Source organism: Dryobates pubescens, chromosome 6, assembly GCF_014839835.1.
Source record: "Dryobates pubescens isolate bDryPub1 chromosome 6, bDryPub1.pri, whole genome shotgun sequence".
Taxonomy (NCBI): domain Eukaryota; kingdom Metazoa; phylum Chordata; class Aves; order Piciformes; family Picidae; genus Dryobates; species Dryobates pubescens.
The window spans coordinates 3,503,595-3,521,435 of NC_071617.1; the positions used below are offsets into that span (position 1 = coordinate 3,503,595).

At 49.7% G+C, this 17,841-nt stretch overlaps 1 protein-coding gene across 1 annotated transcript in view; it reads left to right on the forward strand.

Moving 5' to 3' along the window:
* The window catches only part of SH3BGRL2 (SH3 domain binding glutamate rich protein like 2), a 61,587-nt gene that overhangs the window by 21,997 nt on the left and 21,749 nt on the right, over positions 1-17,841 (forward strand). The window contains exon 2 of the mRNA XM_054162548.1: positions 16,253-16,438. Coding sequence (XP_054018523.1) covers positions 16,253-16,438 — 186 coding nt within the window. The remainder of the gene's footprint in view (positions 1-16,252; positions 16,439-17,841) is intronic.

Below are 17,841 nucleotides of genomic sequence, written 5' to 3' on the forward strand. Positions count from 1 at the left end.
TCCAGTATCTGAAGGGGGCTACAAGAAAGCTGGGGAGGGACTTTTGAGGGTGTCAGGGAGTGATAGGGCTGGGGGGGAATGGAACAAAACTAGAAGTGGGTAGATTCAGATGGGATGTGAGGAAGAAGTTCCCCGTGAGAGTGGTGAGACACTGGCACAGGTTGCCCAGGGAGGTGGTGGAAGCCTCATGCCTGGAGGTTTTGAAGGCCAGGCTGGATGTGGCTGTGAGCAACCTGCTGTAGTGTGAGGTGTCCCTGCAGGGGAGTTGGATGGTCTTTGAGGTCCCTTTCAACCTTGACAATTCTATGATTCTTGCAACCTCCATATGCACAACCAGCCATTTCTCTCTGCAGCCCCATTTCTCAGGGACTGGCTGCATCCCCAAACACAGCAGCCATCCACTGTTATCCCAGAGACTGCAGACTCATCTCCTGTGAGGTCAGAAGGAATCACCTCCACGTAGCCAAAGGTATTGCTGAATGCCATGCTGAGTAAAGCCATGGATTTGCAGTCTCCCCTGGGGCCTGATGCTGGGAACCTTTACTAGAAAACAGACCTTGCTGCAGGCAAGCCTGTTTCACTGAGTAGGAGAGGACTGCCTGCACATCAGGGCCTTCATGACAGCTGTCTTCTCTGATCAAAGACTAGTTTTGTATCGCCTTTCTTACTAATTTTAGCTTCCTGGCAGGTTCCAACTGAAGAATGTGATGTATCTAAATCCTTCAGATGCCAATCCTTTCTCTGCTTCTGTTTAAGCATAAGAGGAAGCTCAGGGGAGACCTTATTGCTGTCTATGACTCCCTGAAGGGAGGTTGTAGCCAGGTGGGGGTTGGTCTCTTCTCCCAGACAACCAGCACCAGAACAAGAGGATACAGTCTCAAGCTGTGCCAGGGGAGGTTTAGGCTGGATGTGAGGAAGAAATTCTTCATAGAAAGAGAGATTGGCCATTGGAATGTGCTGCCCAGGGAGGTGGTGGAGTCACCATCCCTGGAGGTGTTCAAAAGGGGATTGGATGTGGCACTTGAAGCCATGGTTGAGTTAGTCAGGAGGTGTTGGGTGATAGGTTGGGCTTGATGATCTCTGAGGTCCTTTCCAACCTGGTTGATTCTATGATTCTGTGTTTCTATTACATCAATCACTCCATCAGAGCTGCTTCAGGAAGATTGTCTGGCCTTAGGAGGTGCAGATCCGGATCAAAGGTTTCATGTGTACTCAAACTGTGTTTCTTGAGATTAGACAGGGATGATTTCACTCACCCTGCAGCAAGGCAATGACAGGTTTCAGTTGCTGATGCTCTATTGTTTCTCAGATCAAAGGGAGCTTTCTTTCAACTGAAGACACTGAAAAATCCTTTTTTTCTTTTCTCTGTAAAATCCAGAGGCTCATTCCATGATTAAGAAACCTGCCTTTGAGCGATTTGCAATGTTACTCTTCAATTATTCCAAGCAATCTCTCATAAAGGTTTTTAATAGGCCAAATAATACCCAATATCATCCTCTGCAACATGTGAAAATGTCAGGGAAGGTGGGGATGGAATCTCCACCCCTGAATTCTTTTTCCAGCTCACATTCTCTTTCTTCAGCTCCCCAGTGGATTCAGGGGACTGGTGTTGCACAGCAGACAGGGGAAAAGGATTACAGTGGGCCATACCTCCAAACATGTGAAGGGAAGCAAATTTCTGTCTTTTTGTAGAAGCTTAAACATCCAGAAGTGAACAGGAAAAACTTATCAGTTTCTGTGGCAGGAGTTGATCTGCTGGAGGGTAGAGAGGCTCTGCAGAGGGACCTCGACAGGCTGGGCAGATGGGCAGAGGCCAAGGGCATGAGATTTAACACATCCAAGTGCCGGGTTCTGCACACTGGCCACAACAACCCCATGCAGAGCTACAGGCTGGGGTCAGAGTGGCTGAGAGCAGCCAGGCAGAGAGGGACCTGGGGGTGCTGGTCGATGGTAGGCTGAACATGAGCCTGCAGTGTGCCCAGGCGGCCAGGAGGGCCAATGGCATCCTGGCCTGCATCAGGAACAGTGTGGCCAGCAGGAGCAGGGAGGTCATTCTGCCCCTGTACACTGCACTGGTTAGGCCACACCTTGAGTCCTGTGTCCAGTTCTGAGCTCCTCAGTTTAGGAAGGAGGTTGACTTGCTGGAGTGTGTGCAGAGAAGGGCAACAAAGTTGGTGAGGGGTCTGGAGCACAGCCCTGTGAGGAGAGGCTGAGGGAGCTGGGGTTGCTTAGCCTGGAGAAGAGGAGGCTCAGGGGTGACCTTCTTGCTCTCTACAACTACCTGAAGGGAGGTTGTAGACAGGCAGAGGTTGGTCTCTTCTCCCAGGCAACCAGCACTGGAACAAGAGGACACAGTGTCAAGCTGTGCCAGGGGATGTTTAGGCTGGAGGTGAGGAGGAAGTTCTACACAGAGAGAGTGATTGCCCATTGGAATGGGCTGCCTGGGGAGGTGGTGGAGTCACCATCACTGGAGGTGTTCAGGAGGAGACTTAATAGGGTGCTTGGTGCCATGGTTTAGTTGATTAGGTGGTGTTGGATGATAGGTTGGACACGATGATCTTGAAGGTCTCTTCCAACCTGGTTTATTCTATTCTATTCAGTTCCATAAGGTCCAGCCAGTGGAACTGGCAGCAGGTTTTGCAAGCTCCCACAGTCTGACAACCAACAGTGCGTCCTGCCCTTCAATCTGGCAGTCACCTGCTGCTTGCCAGGCAACGCTGAGAATCCTTTCTACATTCCTCAGCCTGCACAGAGTCCTCTGTCTGTCAGAGTCTCTGATCTGGAGCTGTCTGCTTGCACGCTCAGTGGGACTTCCAGCTTCTCTTCCAGTTCCTGTTGCAAAGTGTTCAAGCTTCATTCAGGCATAGCCATGTTTTATTTCCACAAGCAGTGCTGGCTGGTTGTTTGTTTCTTTGTTTGTTCCCCAGTGATGCAGTGTAATGCAAATTCCTGGCCTTAATGGGAAGATAGATCCAGCTTCAGTGGTGTTCTTACTTTTTTGATGGGACATAATGAGCCAAAATCTGCGTCTCACAACATCTGGTCTCCTCCAGTCCATCAGAGACTTAGGTGTAAGTGGACTTTCATCACTGTAGGAGCTCATTGCTCCAACTTCAGGAAGAAAGCGATGGTGGCATCACTTTATTTGTGTGCATCATTGGCATGTCTTGTTTCCTGAATTACAGAAGAAATCAGGAGTACAGCTGAGAGTGACTTGAGAGGTTTCTGCAGCTGCAGAAACTGTACACTGCACTGGTTAGGCCGCACCTTGAGTACTGTGTCCAGTTCTGGGCCCCTCAGTTTAGGAAGGAGGTTGACTTGCTGGAGCGTGTCCAGAAAAGGGCAACAAGGTTGGTGAGGGGTTTGGAGCACAAGCGCTATGAGGAGAGATTGAGGGAGCTGGGGTTGCTTAGTCTGGAGAAGAGGAGACTCAGGGGTGACCTTATTGCTCTCTACAACTCCCTGAAGGGAGGTTGTAGCCAGGCAGGGCTTGGCCTCTTCTCCCAGGCAACCAGCACCAGAACAAGAGGACACAGTCTCAAGCTGCGCCAGGGGAGGTTTAGGCTGGATGTCAGGAAGAAGTTCTTCCCAGCAAGAGAGATTTGCCATTGGAATGTGCTGCCCAGGGAGGTGGTGGAGTCACCATCACTGGAGGTGTTTAGGAAGAGACTTGATGGGGTGCTTGGTGCCATGGTTTAGTTGATTAGGTGGTGTTGGGTGATAGGTTGGACTTGATGATCTCAAAGGTCTTTTCCAGCCTGGTTAATTCTATTCTATTCTATTCTATTCTATTCTATTCTATCCTATCCTATCCTATCCTATCCTATCCTATCCTATCCTATCCTATCCTATCCTATCCTATCCTATCCTACCCTACCCTACCCTACCCTACCCTACCCTACCCTACCCTACCCTACCCTACCCTATCCTATCCTATCCTATCCTATCCTATCCTATCCTATCCTATCCTATCCTATCCTATCCTACTCTACTCTACTCTACTCTACTCTACTCTACTCTACTCTACTCTGTTCTGTTCTGTTCTGTTCTGTTCTAAATAAACATAGAAATACCTCTTCCTTTGCTGACTACTTGCGATTGGGAGTCTTTCAAAAACTCAAACTTGGCTCAGGTTTTGCTTGCATTTCTTAAATCCTGGGCTCTTTCAGAGATGCCAGACATAAATATTTTACAGAGGGAAAGGTGTGCAGATTGCCTGGCAAAGCTGTGTCTCAGCAGCTCCCAGGGACCTGCAAACTTCTTTTGCATGAAGCTGAACAGATTGCCCTCCCAGTCCGATGGAGGATTTCATATGGCGTGTCCTTAATTATGTCTCTGTGTGCGAGCGAAAGGTTGCTGCTAGCAGGAGAGCAGGGCAGTGCAGGCTGCCTGTGCCCTCTTCTATTTATTTTCAGGTTGAAAAGTGCTGTGGTTATGAAAAACTGAAGGTGTTTTTATCTATATGGAGGTCTGAGGAGGCTGCGTTTTTCCAATCACATCCTGGCCTCCATCAAGAGAAGCACAGCCAGCAGGTTGTGGGAGGTGATTCCCCCCCTCTACTCTGCTCTGGTGAGACCCCACCTGGAGTACTGTGTCCAGTTCTGGAGCCTCTATTACAGGAAGGATCTGGAGGTGCTGGAAGGTGTCCAGAGAAGGGCCATGAGGATGAGCACAGGGCTGGAGCTGCTGTCCTGTGAGGACAGACTGAATGAGTTGGGGCTGTTCAGTCTGCAGAAGAGAAGGCTCTGAGGAGACCTAATTGTATCCTTCCAGTATCTGAAGGGGGCTCCAAGAAAGCTGGGGAGGGACTTTTGAGGGTGTCAGGGAGTGATAGGACTGGGGGGAATGGAACAAAACTAGAACTGGGTAGATTCAGATTGGATGTGAGGAAGAAGTTGTTCCCTATGAGGGTGGTGAGAGACTGGCACAGGTTGCTCAGGGAGGTGGTGGAAGCCTCATCCCTGGAGGTTTTGAAGGCCAGGCTGGATGTGGCTGTGAGCAACCTGCTGTAGTGTGAGGTGTCCCTGCCCATGGCAGGGGGGTTGGAACTGGCTGCTCCTTGAGGTCCCTTCCAACCCTAACACTTCTATGATTCTGTGTAAGCAATTCCATGATCTCTCAGATGGCTCCAGCATGTAGCCAGCCACTTGCAGTGCTGCTGGGAGGAGTTATGCAATGTTGATTTTTGTTTTTTGTTTTACCTTTAGAGTTTCCACTTTACTGCCCTCCTTCACTTCACACAGCTTCTGATCTCCTTTTTGCCCTAGGTACATAGCTGAATTGTGTTTTCCAGCACCAAGAGCAATGAATTAATGTGAGGAGAAACTTCTTTGCAGTGAGGGTTACAGAGCCCTGGAGCCAGCTGCCCTGAGGGGTTGTTGTGTCTCCTGCTCTGGAGACTTTCCAACCCCACCTGGATGCATTCCTGTGCAGATTACCCTGGGTGATGCTGCTTTGGCAGGGGGTTGGACTGGATGATCTCTTTGGGTCCCTTCCAACCTCTAATGTACGGTGACGGGAACCTTTATAAAGGCTCTGTCCTGATCACTGCCACCTCTGTGCAATACAAGTTGCCAGGGTTCATTCCTTCCCTAAACCAGACAAAGAGAGAAATTTGGCAGAAAGTCTCTGTTGCTGCAGGTTGTAAATGTAACAAGACCTTGAGGGATTTGCATGTCAGCCTTGTGAAAGTGTGAGATTGTTTTTCATTGCCTCTGTGTGGAAGCAGAAGCACAGTGGGAACAGAAGAACGCAGATGTTGCTTGGTGTGTCTGTAAGAGTTTGCCTCTCCCTGCTTTCCCAAGGAAGGGATGTGTGGGTTTGCAGTTAACCCTCTTTACATTTGATGTGGTTAGGGCTTGCATCTCTGTGTTAGAGCACAGTATCTCATTTTCTGGGAGTGTGTCAAGCCTCATCTGTATAAGAAGTGAAGATCAGTAATCCTCTGCAGTAACTCTATTAGATCTGCCTTTTACACTGCAGAGGTCCCTTTGGTGATGTTTGCATGAACTGGTAAAGGCAGAGGCTCCCAGTTCATATTTGCAGCTGTGGGAGTGAGCTGGAGCTTGTGCTTATGTAACACAAAGGCTGTTTATGCAGTTCATACTTCAAATACCTGGAGCAGGTTGTGCTTCAGCTTCTGCTGAGCCCTTTCCTTAGGGTGCGGTTTTGCTGCCGATCGGAACTGATGTGACTGTGGTGCTGGCATTGCTGATGCTCCTTCCCTTGTTCCCCCGGTTCCTGCATTGTGCTTGTGCAAGGAAAGCTGCAGGAGCTGCTTGGCAGGAGGGAGGAACATTGTGTCATCTCAGAGACAGCCAGCAGTGAGATCTGCTTAGCTGTATCTTCAGACTGCACCGTGAAGGTGTGCCCCTGCCAAATGCAGCACACTGAGTTTTCAGCTGAGTCATCGAGTGGAGAAACTGACTCCTGCAGTCCTGGAGATGGGGCAGGTGTCAGGAGTAAGGAGGGCATCAGGGAAGAGTAACAGATTGAAAGAGAAGGGAGGGAACCAGTAAGACCATCTCTGTCTTTAGGGGTGCAGGTCAGGACAGACATATGCCAGCCTCTGGAAGAAGTCTTTGAGGTGGCCCTAGACATGTGTTCTGTTTTGGTTTCTTTAAAGTCAGGCTTCTAAAATGTCCTTGTGGTCTGACAAGCCAGCCAAGATGATGTTCATCATGAGGCCTTGTTCTCAGCATGTGTGGTCTGAACAGTTTTGGGGATGGGATTTTGTGTTAGAAAGCAAGCTGTTGGTTCTTGGGATGTGTCTGGAATGAGTGGACAGTTCAGGTTCAGTTACAGGATGAAGAGGCTGTAGCACAGTGGCTGCTACAGATCTCACTCTCCAGCCAGCACACTGCATGGTGCTGTATGCTGCCCTTCCCTCTTGCAGGCAGGAGGCCTGAGGCCCAGGGAATGCCTTTTCTCCAAAAGGTCAGGGTTATAGTCCAGAGCAGAAGGCCAACCTCCCTCATCCACTTCATGGGCACCAGACACTCAACAACATCCCTGCTGACATCAGGAAGAGATTGGAAACTGAGGCTGTGTCTGCTTTGTCCCATTGATATTAACTGGGCTAATAAAGGAAGATGGAGAAGTTTTCTTTACTCATGGCTGTTTCTCAGTCCCTGTTGATACTGCTGCTTGAGTCACTGTGCCTATAGAGCAGTAGAAGTGCATTTAACCTATTTGGGTTAGAGAAGTCCTGGGCTGGTGAGATTTTTGCTATGTGTTGAATATCTTGGTTAAAATAGTACAGAATAATGAAATCACAGAATCACCAAGATTGGAAGAGACCTCAAAGATCATCGAGTCCAACCTGGCACCACAGACCTCATGCCTAAACCATGGCACCAAGTGCCACATCCAATCCCCTGCTGCTGCCAGTTAGTAATGGAGGTGATCTGCTCCTCTGGTTCAGCAGCTGTCAGTAGGCAAGCCTTTCTGGTACAGAAGAGCTCCTGAAAATGGATTCAGAAAGCAAAGGAAGGGTTCAGAAAGGGAGAAAACAGGTTTAGAAAGGGAGAAAAGAAGGAAATTGTGCCCTGTTGGAAGTGATGAGAAGCTTCCAGGGTATTTTGAGTGGAGGTTGTGACCTAATCTTGCGAAAATTTGCTCCAGCCTGGACTTCCAAGCTGGAAGTGAGAATGAATTCTGAACAGAAGCAAGCAAATATTTCAAGTGGAGGCAGTTAATTAACTGTGGGGACAATTTTCAAAGGCTAGTAGGTGGTTAAACCATCACAAGTCTCCTTCTCTGGAGGCTTTCAAGACCCCCCTGGATGTGTTCCTGTGTGACCTGAGCTAGATTGTACGGTCCTGCTCTGGCAGCGGGGTCGGACTGGATGATCTCTTTGGGTCCCTTCCAACCCTGTGATCCTGTGTCCACCTCCACAGTTTGTCAAGTGAAGATGGATTTTTCTCCACTGGGCTCTTGACAGGAGCTAGTGAGGAAGGGAGAACTGACACTGCTCTGTGTGCCTCGTTGTCCTTGCTGGGTGTTTCATGTGGAAGTTTTTAGGGTTCCGAGTAACCGCGGACGAAAGCCGCAGGCAGAATTGTGAGGCTGACGCACTCCTGCGGCACAGATCCAGTAGTGGGGGAAGACAAAGGTCCTGTGGTTTTCTTGGGGAATAATCAGCTGGCTTCTGTTGTGGCAGATGCTCTGAGCATCCATCTTAAACAACAAGGCATAATTTCATAGGATTTTTTAATGTAACTGTTGCTCTTGTTTGCAGGCTCGAATGGAGTCTCTTGAGGGGAGGAGGCGATGCTACATTTCTTTTCCTGGCTAAAAATGTCCAGGGCATTTTGTTTAAATTTATGCAGCTGGCACATCTACAGCTGATATCTCAGGCAGAACTGCAAGGCTTCTGGCTAAAAAAAAACCCCAAACCAAACCCCACCACCCACAATTTGTTTCACTCCAACCTCTTCATTAGTTTTACACAGATGAAAAGGAGAGGTTAGGAAGTGTGGGGCTGTGGGAGAATTCTCGTGGTGCAGACACTAAGATATTAATCATAGAATCAACCAGGCTGGAAAAGACAGTATCACAGTATCACTAAGGTTGGAAGAGACCCCAAGGATCATCCAGTCCAACCTGTCTCCACAGACCTCACGACTAGACCATGGCACCAAGTGCCACATCCAATCCCCTCTTGAACACCTCCAGGGACGGTGACTCCACCACCTCCCTGGGCAGCACATCCCAATGACGAACGACTCGCTCGGTGAAGAACTTTCTCCTCACCTCCAGCCTGAACCTCCCCTGGCACAGCTTGAGACTGTGTCCCCTTGTTCTGGTGCTGGTTGTCTGGGAGAAGAGACCAACCCTTTCCTGTCTACAACCACCTTTCAGGTAGTTGTAGAAGCAATGAGGTCACCCCTGAGCCTCCTCTTCTGCAGGCTGAACAATCCCAGCTCCCTCAGCCTCTCCTCATAGGGCTGTGCTCAAGGCCTCTCCCCAGCCTTGTTGCCCTTCTCTGGACACCTTCAAGTGTCTCAATGTCCTTCCTAAACTGAGGGGCCCAGAACTGGACACAGGACTCAAGGTGTGGCCTAACCAATGCAGAGTACAGGGCACAATGACCTCCCTGCTCCTGCTGGCCACACTATTCCTAATACAGGCCAGGATGCCATTGGCCCTCTTGGCCACCTGGGCACACTGCTGGCTCATGTTTAGATGGCTGTCAATCAGCACCCCCAGGTCCCTCTCTGTTTGGCAGCTCTCAGCCACTCTGACCCCAGCCTGTAGCTCTGCATGGGGTTGCTGTGGCCAAAGTGCAGCACCTGGCACTTGGACTTGTTGAATGCCATCCTGTTGGACTCTGCCCATCTGTCCAGTCGGTAACCTCAGAGGTCATCAAGCCCAACCTATCACCCAACACCTCATGACTAACTAAACCAAGTGCCACGTCCAATCCCCTCTTGAACACCTCCAGGGATGGTGACTCCACCACCTCCCTGGGCAGCACATTCCAATGGCCAATTACTCTCTCTGGGAAGAACTTTCTCCTCACCTCCAGCCTAAACTTCCCCTGGTGCAGCTTGAGACTGTGTCCTCTCCTTCTGTCACTGGCTGCCTGGGAGCAGGATCTGGTTAAGTCTAAGTTGCAGTTAAACTTGTGCCTGGTGTAGAGACTACTGGAAGACAGCAGATGCAGATTGATATGTGTAGGTACATGGGCTGGGCCTAGCAAGGGAGTGCTCTGGTGTGGTGAAGCTGTTACAAGAATGGTTGCCAGCACAGCCAGTGTTGGCCAAGGCTAACTTAAAGTCTCACAAACAGTTCATGACCGTGGTTTAGATGTTACAGCAGGGCAGGGATCATTCCCAATGTAAGGTGACCCCTCAGTTCAAGAAAGATGTTGAGTTGCTCAAACGTGTCTAGAGAAGGGCAACAAAGCTGGGGAGGGGTCTGGGGCACAGCCCTGTGAGGAGAGGCTGAGGGAGCTGGGGTTGCTTAGCCTGGAGAAGAAGAGGCTCAGGGACCTCAAAAGCTCATCCAGTCCAAACCCCCTGCCAGAGCAGGATCACCTATGCCTGATCACACAGGAATGCATCCAGGTGGGTCTTGAATATCTCCAGAGAATGAGACTCCACAACCCCCCTGACAGCCTGTTCCAGTGCTCTGTCACCCTCAGAGGGAAATAATTCTTCCTACTGTTTCCATGGCACTTCCTCTGCCTCAGCTTCCACCACTGCCCCTTGTGCTGTCATTGGGCATCACCCAGCAGAGCCTGGCTCCAGCCTCTGGGCACTCACCCTGCACATCGTTATAAACATGAATGAGGTCACTCCTCAGTCTCCTCCAAGCTCCAGAGCCCTCAGCTCCCTCAGTCTCTCCTCATAAGGAAGATGTTCCACTCCATCATTTTTGTGGCTCTGTGCTGGACTCTTTCAAGCAGTTCCTTGAGGTCCTTCTTGAACTGAGGGCCCCAGAACTGGGCACAATATTCCAGATGTAATACTCATGTTCAGAAACTCTCACTCTCTGTCTCTTTGAGCTTCTCTTGCATCTGTTTGTGGTGAAAGACAGTGGAAGATTTTGTCTTTGCAGTCTTTAGGGAGGTAGTAAAAGGGATGCTGTCTGATGCCAGCAGTGATGATGCTGCAGTAATTTTGCTGTCGTGGGTGATGCCTGACTTGCTGACAGTTGTAGGAGCTACCTTCTGCATGAAAAAGGGATTCTTTCACACATGCCTGAAAACCCCCACCACTAGATGGAAGAAAAAGGAAATAGACTAAGACACTGAAAAAGTACTTTGCAGACCACTTCTTTAGAAAGAAAGTAATCATTCACCTCCAGGGACAGTGACTTCACCACCTCCCTGGGCAGCTCATTCCAATGGCAAATTACTCTTTCTGCGAAGAACTTTCTCCTCACCTCCAGCCTAAACCTCCCCTGGCACAGCTTGAGACTGTGTCCTCTTGTTCTGGTGCTGGTTGCCTGGGAGAAGAGACCAACCCCCACCTGGCTACACCTCCCTTCAGGTAGTTGTAGAGAGCAAGAAGGTCTCCCCTGAGCCTCCTCTTCTCTATCCTTTACTGCAACTCAGACTATGAGAACATTACATCTAACCACACTTCAAGGACAGTAACTCTGACTAAAAATCCCAACCAGGAAGTGCCCAGGGAGGTGATGGAGTCACCATCCCTGGAGGTGCTGAGTACAGGGGCACAATGACTTCCCTGCTCCTGCTGGCCACACTGTTTCTCATGCAGGCCAGGTGCCATTGGCCTTCTTGGCCACCTGGGCACACTGCTGGCTCATGTTCAGCTGCTGTCAACCAGTGCCCCCAGGTCCCTTTCTTCCTGATTGCTCTCCAGCCACTCTGACCCCAGCCTGTAGCACTGCATGGGGTTGTTGTGGCCAAAGTGCAGCACCTGGCACTGGGACTTGTTGAAGCCATGGTTTAGTTAGTCACGAGGTTGGATGTGGCACTTGGTGCCATGGTCTAGTCATGAGGTCTGTGGTGATGGGTTGGACTTGATGATCTTTGAGGTCTCTTCCAACCTTGGTGATACTGTGTGAGGTGTTGGGTGACAGGTTGGACTTGATGATCTTGATGAGGTCTTTTCCAACCTTATTGATTCTATGATGATTTAAGGAGTTTTGTCTTTGCAGCATCTTGGGATGGCTACCCTCTTATTGCAAAGAAACATTTATTCTGTCAGCTTTTCCTCCAAGACTTGTGGTTGGTTGGGGTTTTTTGTGGCTCTAAGCAATCTGTTGGGGAGGTCCTTGCTTGCTGCAGGGCAGTTGGACTAGATGACCTTTAAAGGTCCCTTCCAACCCAATGCATTCTATGATTCTATGAACTGGCACATGCATTTTCAAACTCCTCCAATTTCCCCAGAGCATATCTAGGTCATATGGTACCACCAGGCATGATTCATCCACCTGGGCTTTATGCCAGTCAGCAGCTGCCTGGATCTGACACTCCAGGAGTGCTGTAGGATTATTAAAACTATATATATATTTAATTCCCCCCCTCAGATAACACTGGTTATGACAGCTATAAAAAACACAGCATCTAATTTAGGGTTCCTTTGAAAACACAGCATGGAACTTCTGGTTCCTTTCTGAAAGAACTGCATGGAGTCATCACAGAATCACAGAATGGCTTAGGTTGGAAGGGACCTTAGAGATCAGCTACTCCAAAGTCCCTGCTGTGGGCAGGGATGCTTCTCAACTAGACTTGGTTGCTCCAGGCCTCATCCAGCCTGGTCTTGAACACCTCCAGGGAGGAGGCATAGTATCATAGTATCAGTCAGGGTTGGAAGGGACCACAAGGATCCTCTAGTTCCAACCCCTCTGCCATGGGCAGGGACACCCCACACTAGATCAGCCTGGCCAGAGCCTCATCCAGCCTGGGCTTAAACACCTCCAGGGACTGGGCCTCAACCACCTCCCTGGACAACTCATTCCAGGGCTTTAGGGCATCCACAACCTCCCTGGGCAGGAGTCCTATCACCCTCATACTGAAGAACTTCTTCCTAAGATCCAGTCTAAACTTACTCTCCATCAGCTAAAAACCATTCCTTCTAGTCCTAGCTCTAGACACCCTCATGAAAACTCCCTCTCCAGCCCTCCAGTAGGATCCCTTGAAGGTACTGGAAGGCAGCTACAAAGTCACTTTGGAGTCTTCTCTAGGCTGAACAACCACAGCTCCCTCAGCCTATCCTCTATCTAGCACAGGTTGCACAAGAATGCATCCAGACAGGGCTTGAAAGTCTCCAGGCAAGGAGACTCCACAACCTCTCTGGGCAGCCTGTTCCAGTGCTCTGTGACCCTCACAGTAAAGAAGTTTCTCCTCAAGTTGAGGTGGAACCTCCTGTGCTGCAGCTTACATCCATTGCTCCTTGTCCTATCACAGGGAGCAAGTGAGCAGAGCCTGTCCCCTCCCTCCTGACCCCCAGCCCTCAGATATTTATAAACATTTATTAGATCCCCTCTCATTGTTCTCCAGACAAAACAGACCCAGCATCTCCTCATAGAATGGAATGGAATGGAATGGAATGGAATAGAACGGAATAGAACAGAATAGAATAGAATAGAATAGACCAGACCAGGTTGGAAGAGACCTTCAAGATCATCATGTCCATCCTATCATCCAACACCACCTAATCAACTAACCCATGGCACCAAGCATCCCATCAAGTCTCCTCCTGAACACCTCCAGTGATGGTGACTCCACCCCTCCCCCAGGCAGCCCTTTCCCATGGGCAATCACTCTCTCTGTGTAGAACTTCCTCCTAACCTCCAGCCTAAATCTCCCCTGGCACAGCCTGAGACTGTGTCCTCTTGTTCTGGTGCTGGTTGCCTGGGAGAAGAGACCAACCTCTGCCTGTCTACAACCTCCCTTCAGGTAGTTGTAGAGAGCAAGAAGGTCACCCCTGAGTCTCCTCTTGTCCAGGCTAAGCAACCCCAGCTCCCTCAGCCTCTCCTCATAGGGCTTGTGTTCCAAGCCCCTCAGGGTTGCTCCACACATAGGGCACATGCTCCAGTCCCTCAATCATCCTGGTTGATCTTAGCTACAATGAGCTAAAACTTGTCAGTGTTCTGCCTCTGTTAGGCTTCTGAATGAAGGTGGTTAATCTCTTTGAGGGGCAGAGTCACCATGGGTTCAGCACAGACCTCATGTCTTTTTGGGCAGGGAAGTTAATTTTCCAGAGATGAGCTCATGCTTAATTTTATGCAGGTGTGATCTGCAGACAAAACACTCTTAATTAAAGATTCCACCAGCCTAGCTCAGGGAGCTGTTGAGCTACATTCTAAAAGATGTGTAGGTGTCCAGGAAAGCAAAAATGTGTGTAGCTGAGGTGCCTTTTTGTTTTGGTTTGGTTTTCAGTTGTACCAACATGTTTGTCTCAATGAACACATGCAGGAGTTGGGTGTTTATTCTGGGACTTGCCAGCTTGCTTACCTTGTGTCCTGGTTTGAGGCTGGACAGATCCTCTCTTGCCTCTGAAAGGGACAGAAGACTGACACTCACACAAATGGACTGCAAAAGTGATGGAAAGCTTAAATGGAAAAGCAGCAAGTGTTGTACAGAAGCTACAAAGCAGAGTGACAAAAGAATCCCAAAGATTCATGGAAAAGACCTCAGACATCATCAGATCCAACCTATCACCCAACACCTCATCACTAACTCAACCATGGCTCCAAGTGCCACATCCAATCCTTTTTTGAACACCTCCAGGGATGGTGACTCCACCACCTCCCTGGGCAGCACATTCCAATGGCCAATCTCCCTTGCTGGGGAGAACTTTCTCCTCACCTCCAGCCTAAACTTCCCCTGGCACGGCTTGAGACTGTGTCCTCCTGTTCTGGTGCTGGTTGCATACACCAAAAAGTCCCCAACACTTCCCAGGTTGCCCAGGGAGGTGGCTGGGGCTCCATCCCTGGAGATATTCAAGATAAGGCTCAACAGGGCTCTGGGCAACCTGATCTAGTTGAGGACATTTCTGCTTACTGCAGAGGGGGTTGGATTGGATGACCTTTGGAGGTCCCTTCCAACCCAGACCATTCTATGATTCTATGTAGTCCAGCCATTATCTAACTCTACCAGGGCCACTACTACACTGTATCCTTCAGCACCATATCTACTTGGCTTTTAAATACATCCAGGAATGGTGATTCAACTACTTCCCTGGGCAGCCTCTTCCAGTCTTTTGGTATGGAAGCTCTTCCTAATGTCTAACCTAAGCCTCCCCTGGTGTAACTGGATGCCATTTCCTCTTGTCTTATCAGCTGGGAGTTGGGAGAAGAGAAAAATAGGCACCTCAGTAAAGCTTCCTTTCTGGTAGTTGTAGAGAGCAGTGAGGTCTCTCCCCAGCCTCCCCTGCTCCAGACTATACATTCCCAGTTCTCTCAGCTGCTTCTCCAGACCCTTCACCAGTTCACTCTACTCCATTCCACAGCTGAAGTAAAGAGACAGCCTTCTGGAAATGAAGAAGTATAACCTCTAGCAACTTAGAATCATAGAATGTTCTGGGTTGGAAGGGACCTGCAAGGGTCACCTAGCCCAACCCCCTCTGCAGTCAGCAGGGACATCCCCAGCTAGATCAGGCTGCCCAGAGCCCTGTGGAGTCACACTTTGATTATCTTCAGGAGTGGGGCCTCAACCACCTCTCTGGGCAACCTGTTCCAGTGTTCCACCATCCTTGTAGTGAAGGACCTGTTCCTAGCAACCAATCTAAATCTGCTCTTCTCTAGTTTGAAGCCATTGCCCCCTGTCCTGTCACTTACAAAGAAACAACAGTGTTTAACTTCCATGAAATGAAAACTCAGAAAGTATTTTCTCCTTTGTCCTCCTGAGTCTCACAGACTCACAGAAACATTCAGGTTGGAAAAGACCCTCAGGAGCACCAAGTCCAACCCAGAACCCTACTCTACAAGGGTCACCCCTAAAACAGAGCCCCAAGCACCACATCCAAACCCCCTTGAAGCACAGCCAGGCTTGGGGACTCAACCACCTCCCTGGGCAGCACATTCCAAGGCCTGACCACTCTTGCTGTAACAAAAATGTTTCCTAATGGTAGGTCTAAACCTACCCAGTGGCAGCTTGAGGCCATTCCCTCTTGTTCTATCACTAGAGACTGAGGGAGCTGGGGTTGCTTAGCCTGGAGAAGAGGAGACTCAGGGGTGACCTTAAGTACCTTAAGGGGGATTGTAGACAGGCAGAGGGGAGAAGAGGAGACTCAGGGGTGACCTTAAGTACCTTAAGGGGGATTGTAGACAGGCAGAGGTTGGTCCCTTCTCCCAGGCAACCAGTACCAGAACAAGAGGACACAGTCTCAGGCTGTGCCAGGGGAGGTTTAGGCTGGAGGTTAGGAGGAAGTTTTATACAGAGAGAGTGATTGCCCATTGGAATGGGCTGCCTGGGGAGGTGGTGGAGTCACCATCACTGGAGGTGTTCAGGAGGAGACTTGATGGGGTGCTTGGTGCCATGGGTTAGTTGATTAGGTGGTGTTGGGTGATAGGTTGGACACGATGATCTTGAAGGTCTCTTCCAACCTGTTCTATCCTATCCTATCCTATCCTATCCTATCCTATCCTATCCTATTCCATTCCCTGGGAGAAGAGACCAGCAGCAGCCTCTCCACAACCTCCTTTCAGGTAGTTTGTGATTTTCCACCCCATAACAGCGTGGTGGGAGAGGAGGAATGTTTTGGGTGTTGTCTGGGTTGTGGTGGACTTGCTCTGAGTGTTGGGTTTTGGTTGTTTTTCCCCTTTCATCCAGATAAAGAAGAGGCAGCAGGATGTGGTGAGGTTTCTGGAAGCCAACCGTATAGAGTTTGAAGAAGTGGATATCACAATGTCAGAGGAGAAGAGACAATGGATGTACAAAAACATTCCTGAGGACAAACAGCCTGCAGAAGGCAACCCCCTGCCCCCCCAGATCTTCAGTGACGATCGGTACTGTGGAGTAAGTAGCTGTTAACACTTGTCAATGACACATCAGTCTGCACTGGGGGCCTTCCAGAAGCTGGGACTTGCTGTTGAGCTCTCTCTAGGAGTATCTGGATTAATGGTGACAATCTGGGCTGATAGCATCAGGTAATCATCATGCAGTGAAAATTCAGGGTGTTCATCTCATTCATAGACTCACAGAATCACAGAACCATAGATTGGTCTGGACAAGAAAGGACCTCCAAAGGTCATCCAGTCCAACCTCCCCACAGTCAGCAGGGACATCCTGGATGTGGCTCTGAGCAACCTGATCTAGTGTGAAGTGTCTCTGCCCATGGCAGGTGGGAGTGGAAGTAGATGATCCATGAGGTACCTTCCAACCCTAACAATTCTATGATTCTGTGATCCCAAACTAGATCAGGCTGCCCAGGGCCTCATCGAGCCTCACCTTGAATAGCTCCAGGGCTGGGGCCTCAACCACCTCCCTGGGCAACCTGTTCCAGTGTTTCACCACCCTCATAGTGAAGAACTTGTTCCTAACATCCAATCTAAATCTGCTCTTCTCTGCTCTTGCCCCTTGTCCAGTCCCTGCAGGCCTTTGTAAACAGTCTCTCTCCATCCTTCTTGTAGCCCCCTTCAGGTACTGGCAGGCTGCTCTTAGGTCTCCCTGGAGCCTCCTATTCTCCAGGCTGAACACCCCCAGCTCCCTCAGTCTGTCCTTGTAGCAGAGGTGCTCCAATGGTCATTTTTGTGGCCCTCCTCTGGACCCTCTCCATCAGGTCCGTGTCCTTCCTATATTGAGGGCTCCAGAGCTGGACACTACTCCAGGTGAGGTCTCACCTTCATCCTAAGGTTGTTTTCAGCTATGAGATTTCCTCCATGAATGTAGGAATTTGCAGTATCATCACAGAATGGTTTGGCTTAGAAGGGAACTTATAGATCTTCTAATTCTAACCCCCCTGCTATAGGCAGAGACATCTTCCACTACACTAGAGTTCTCAAGGCCTCATCCAACCTGCTCTTGAATTCCTCTAGGGAGGGGGTATCTGTGACCTCTCTGGGCAACTGTCTCAGTGTCTCAGCACCCTTACATTAAAGGATTTCTTCCTAATCTCCAGTCTAAATCTGCCCTCCTCCTTCAGTCCATTCCTTCATCCTATCACTGCAAGCCCTAGTAAAAAGTCCCTTTCCAGCTTTCTTGTAGGCCACTTTCAGGTACTGGAAGGCCACACTCTTGCAGCCTGTTGCTGTAGGGGAGGCTCTCCATCCCTCTTCGTGACCTCCTCTGGACCAGCTCCAACAGTTTAATGTCCTTTTACTGGGGGCCCCAGAACTGGAAGCAGTGCTCCAGGTGAGGTCTCTTGAGAGCAGAGGGGGAGAAATCACCTCACTGCTCCTGCTGGTCTCATTTCTTCTGAT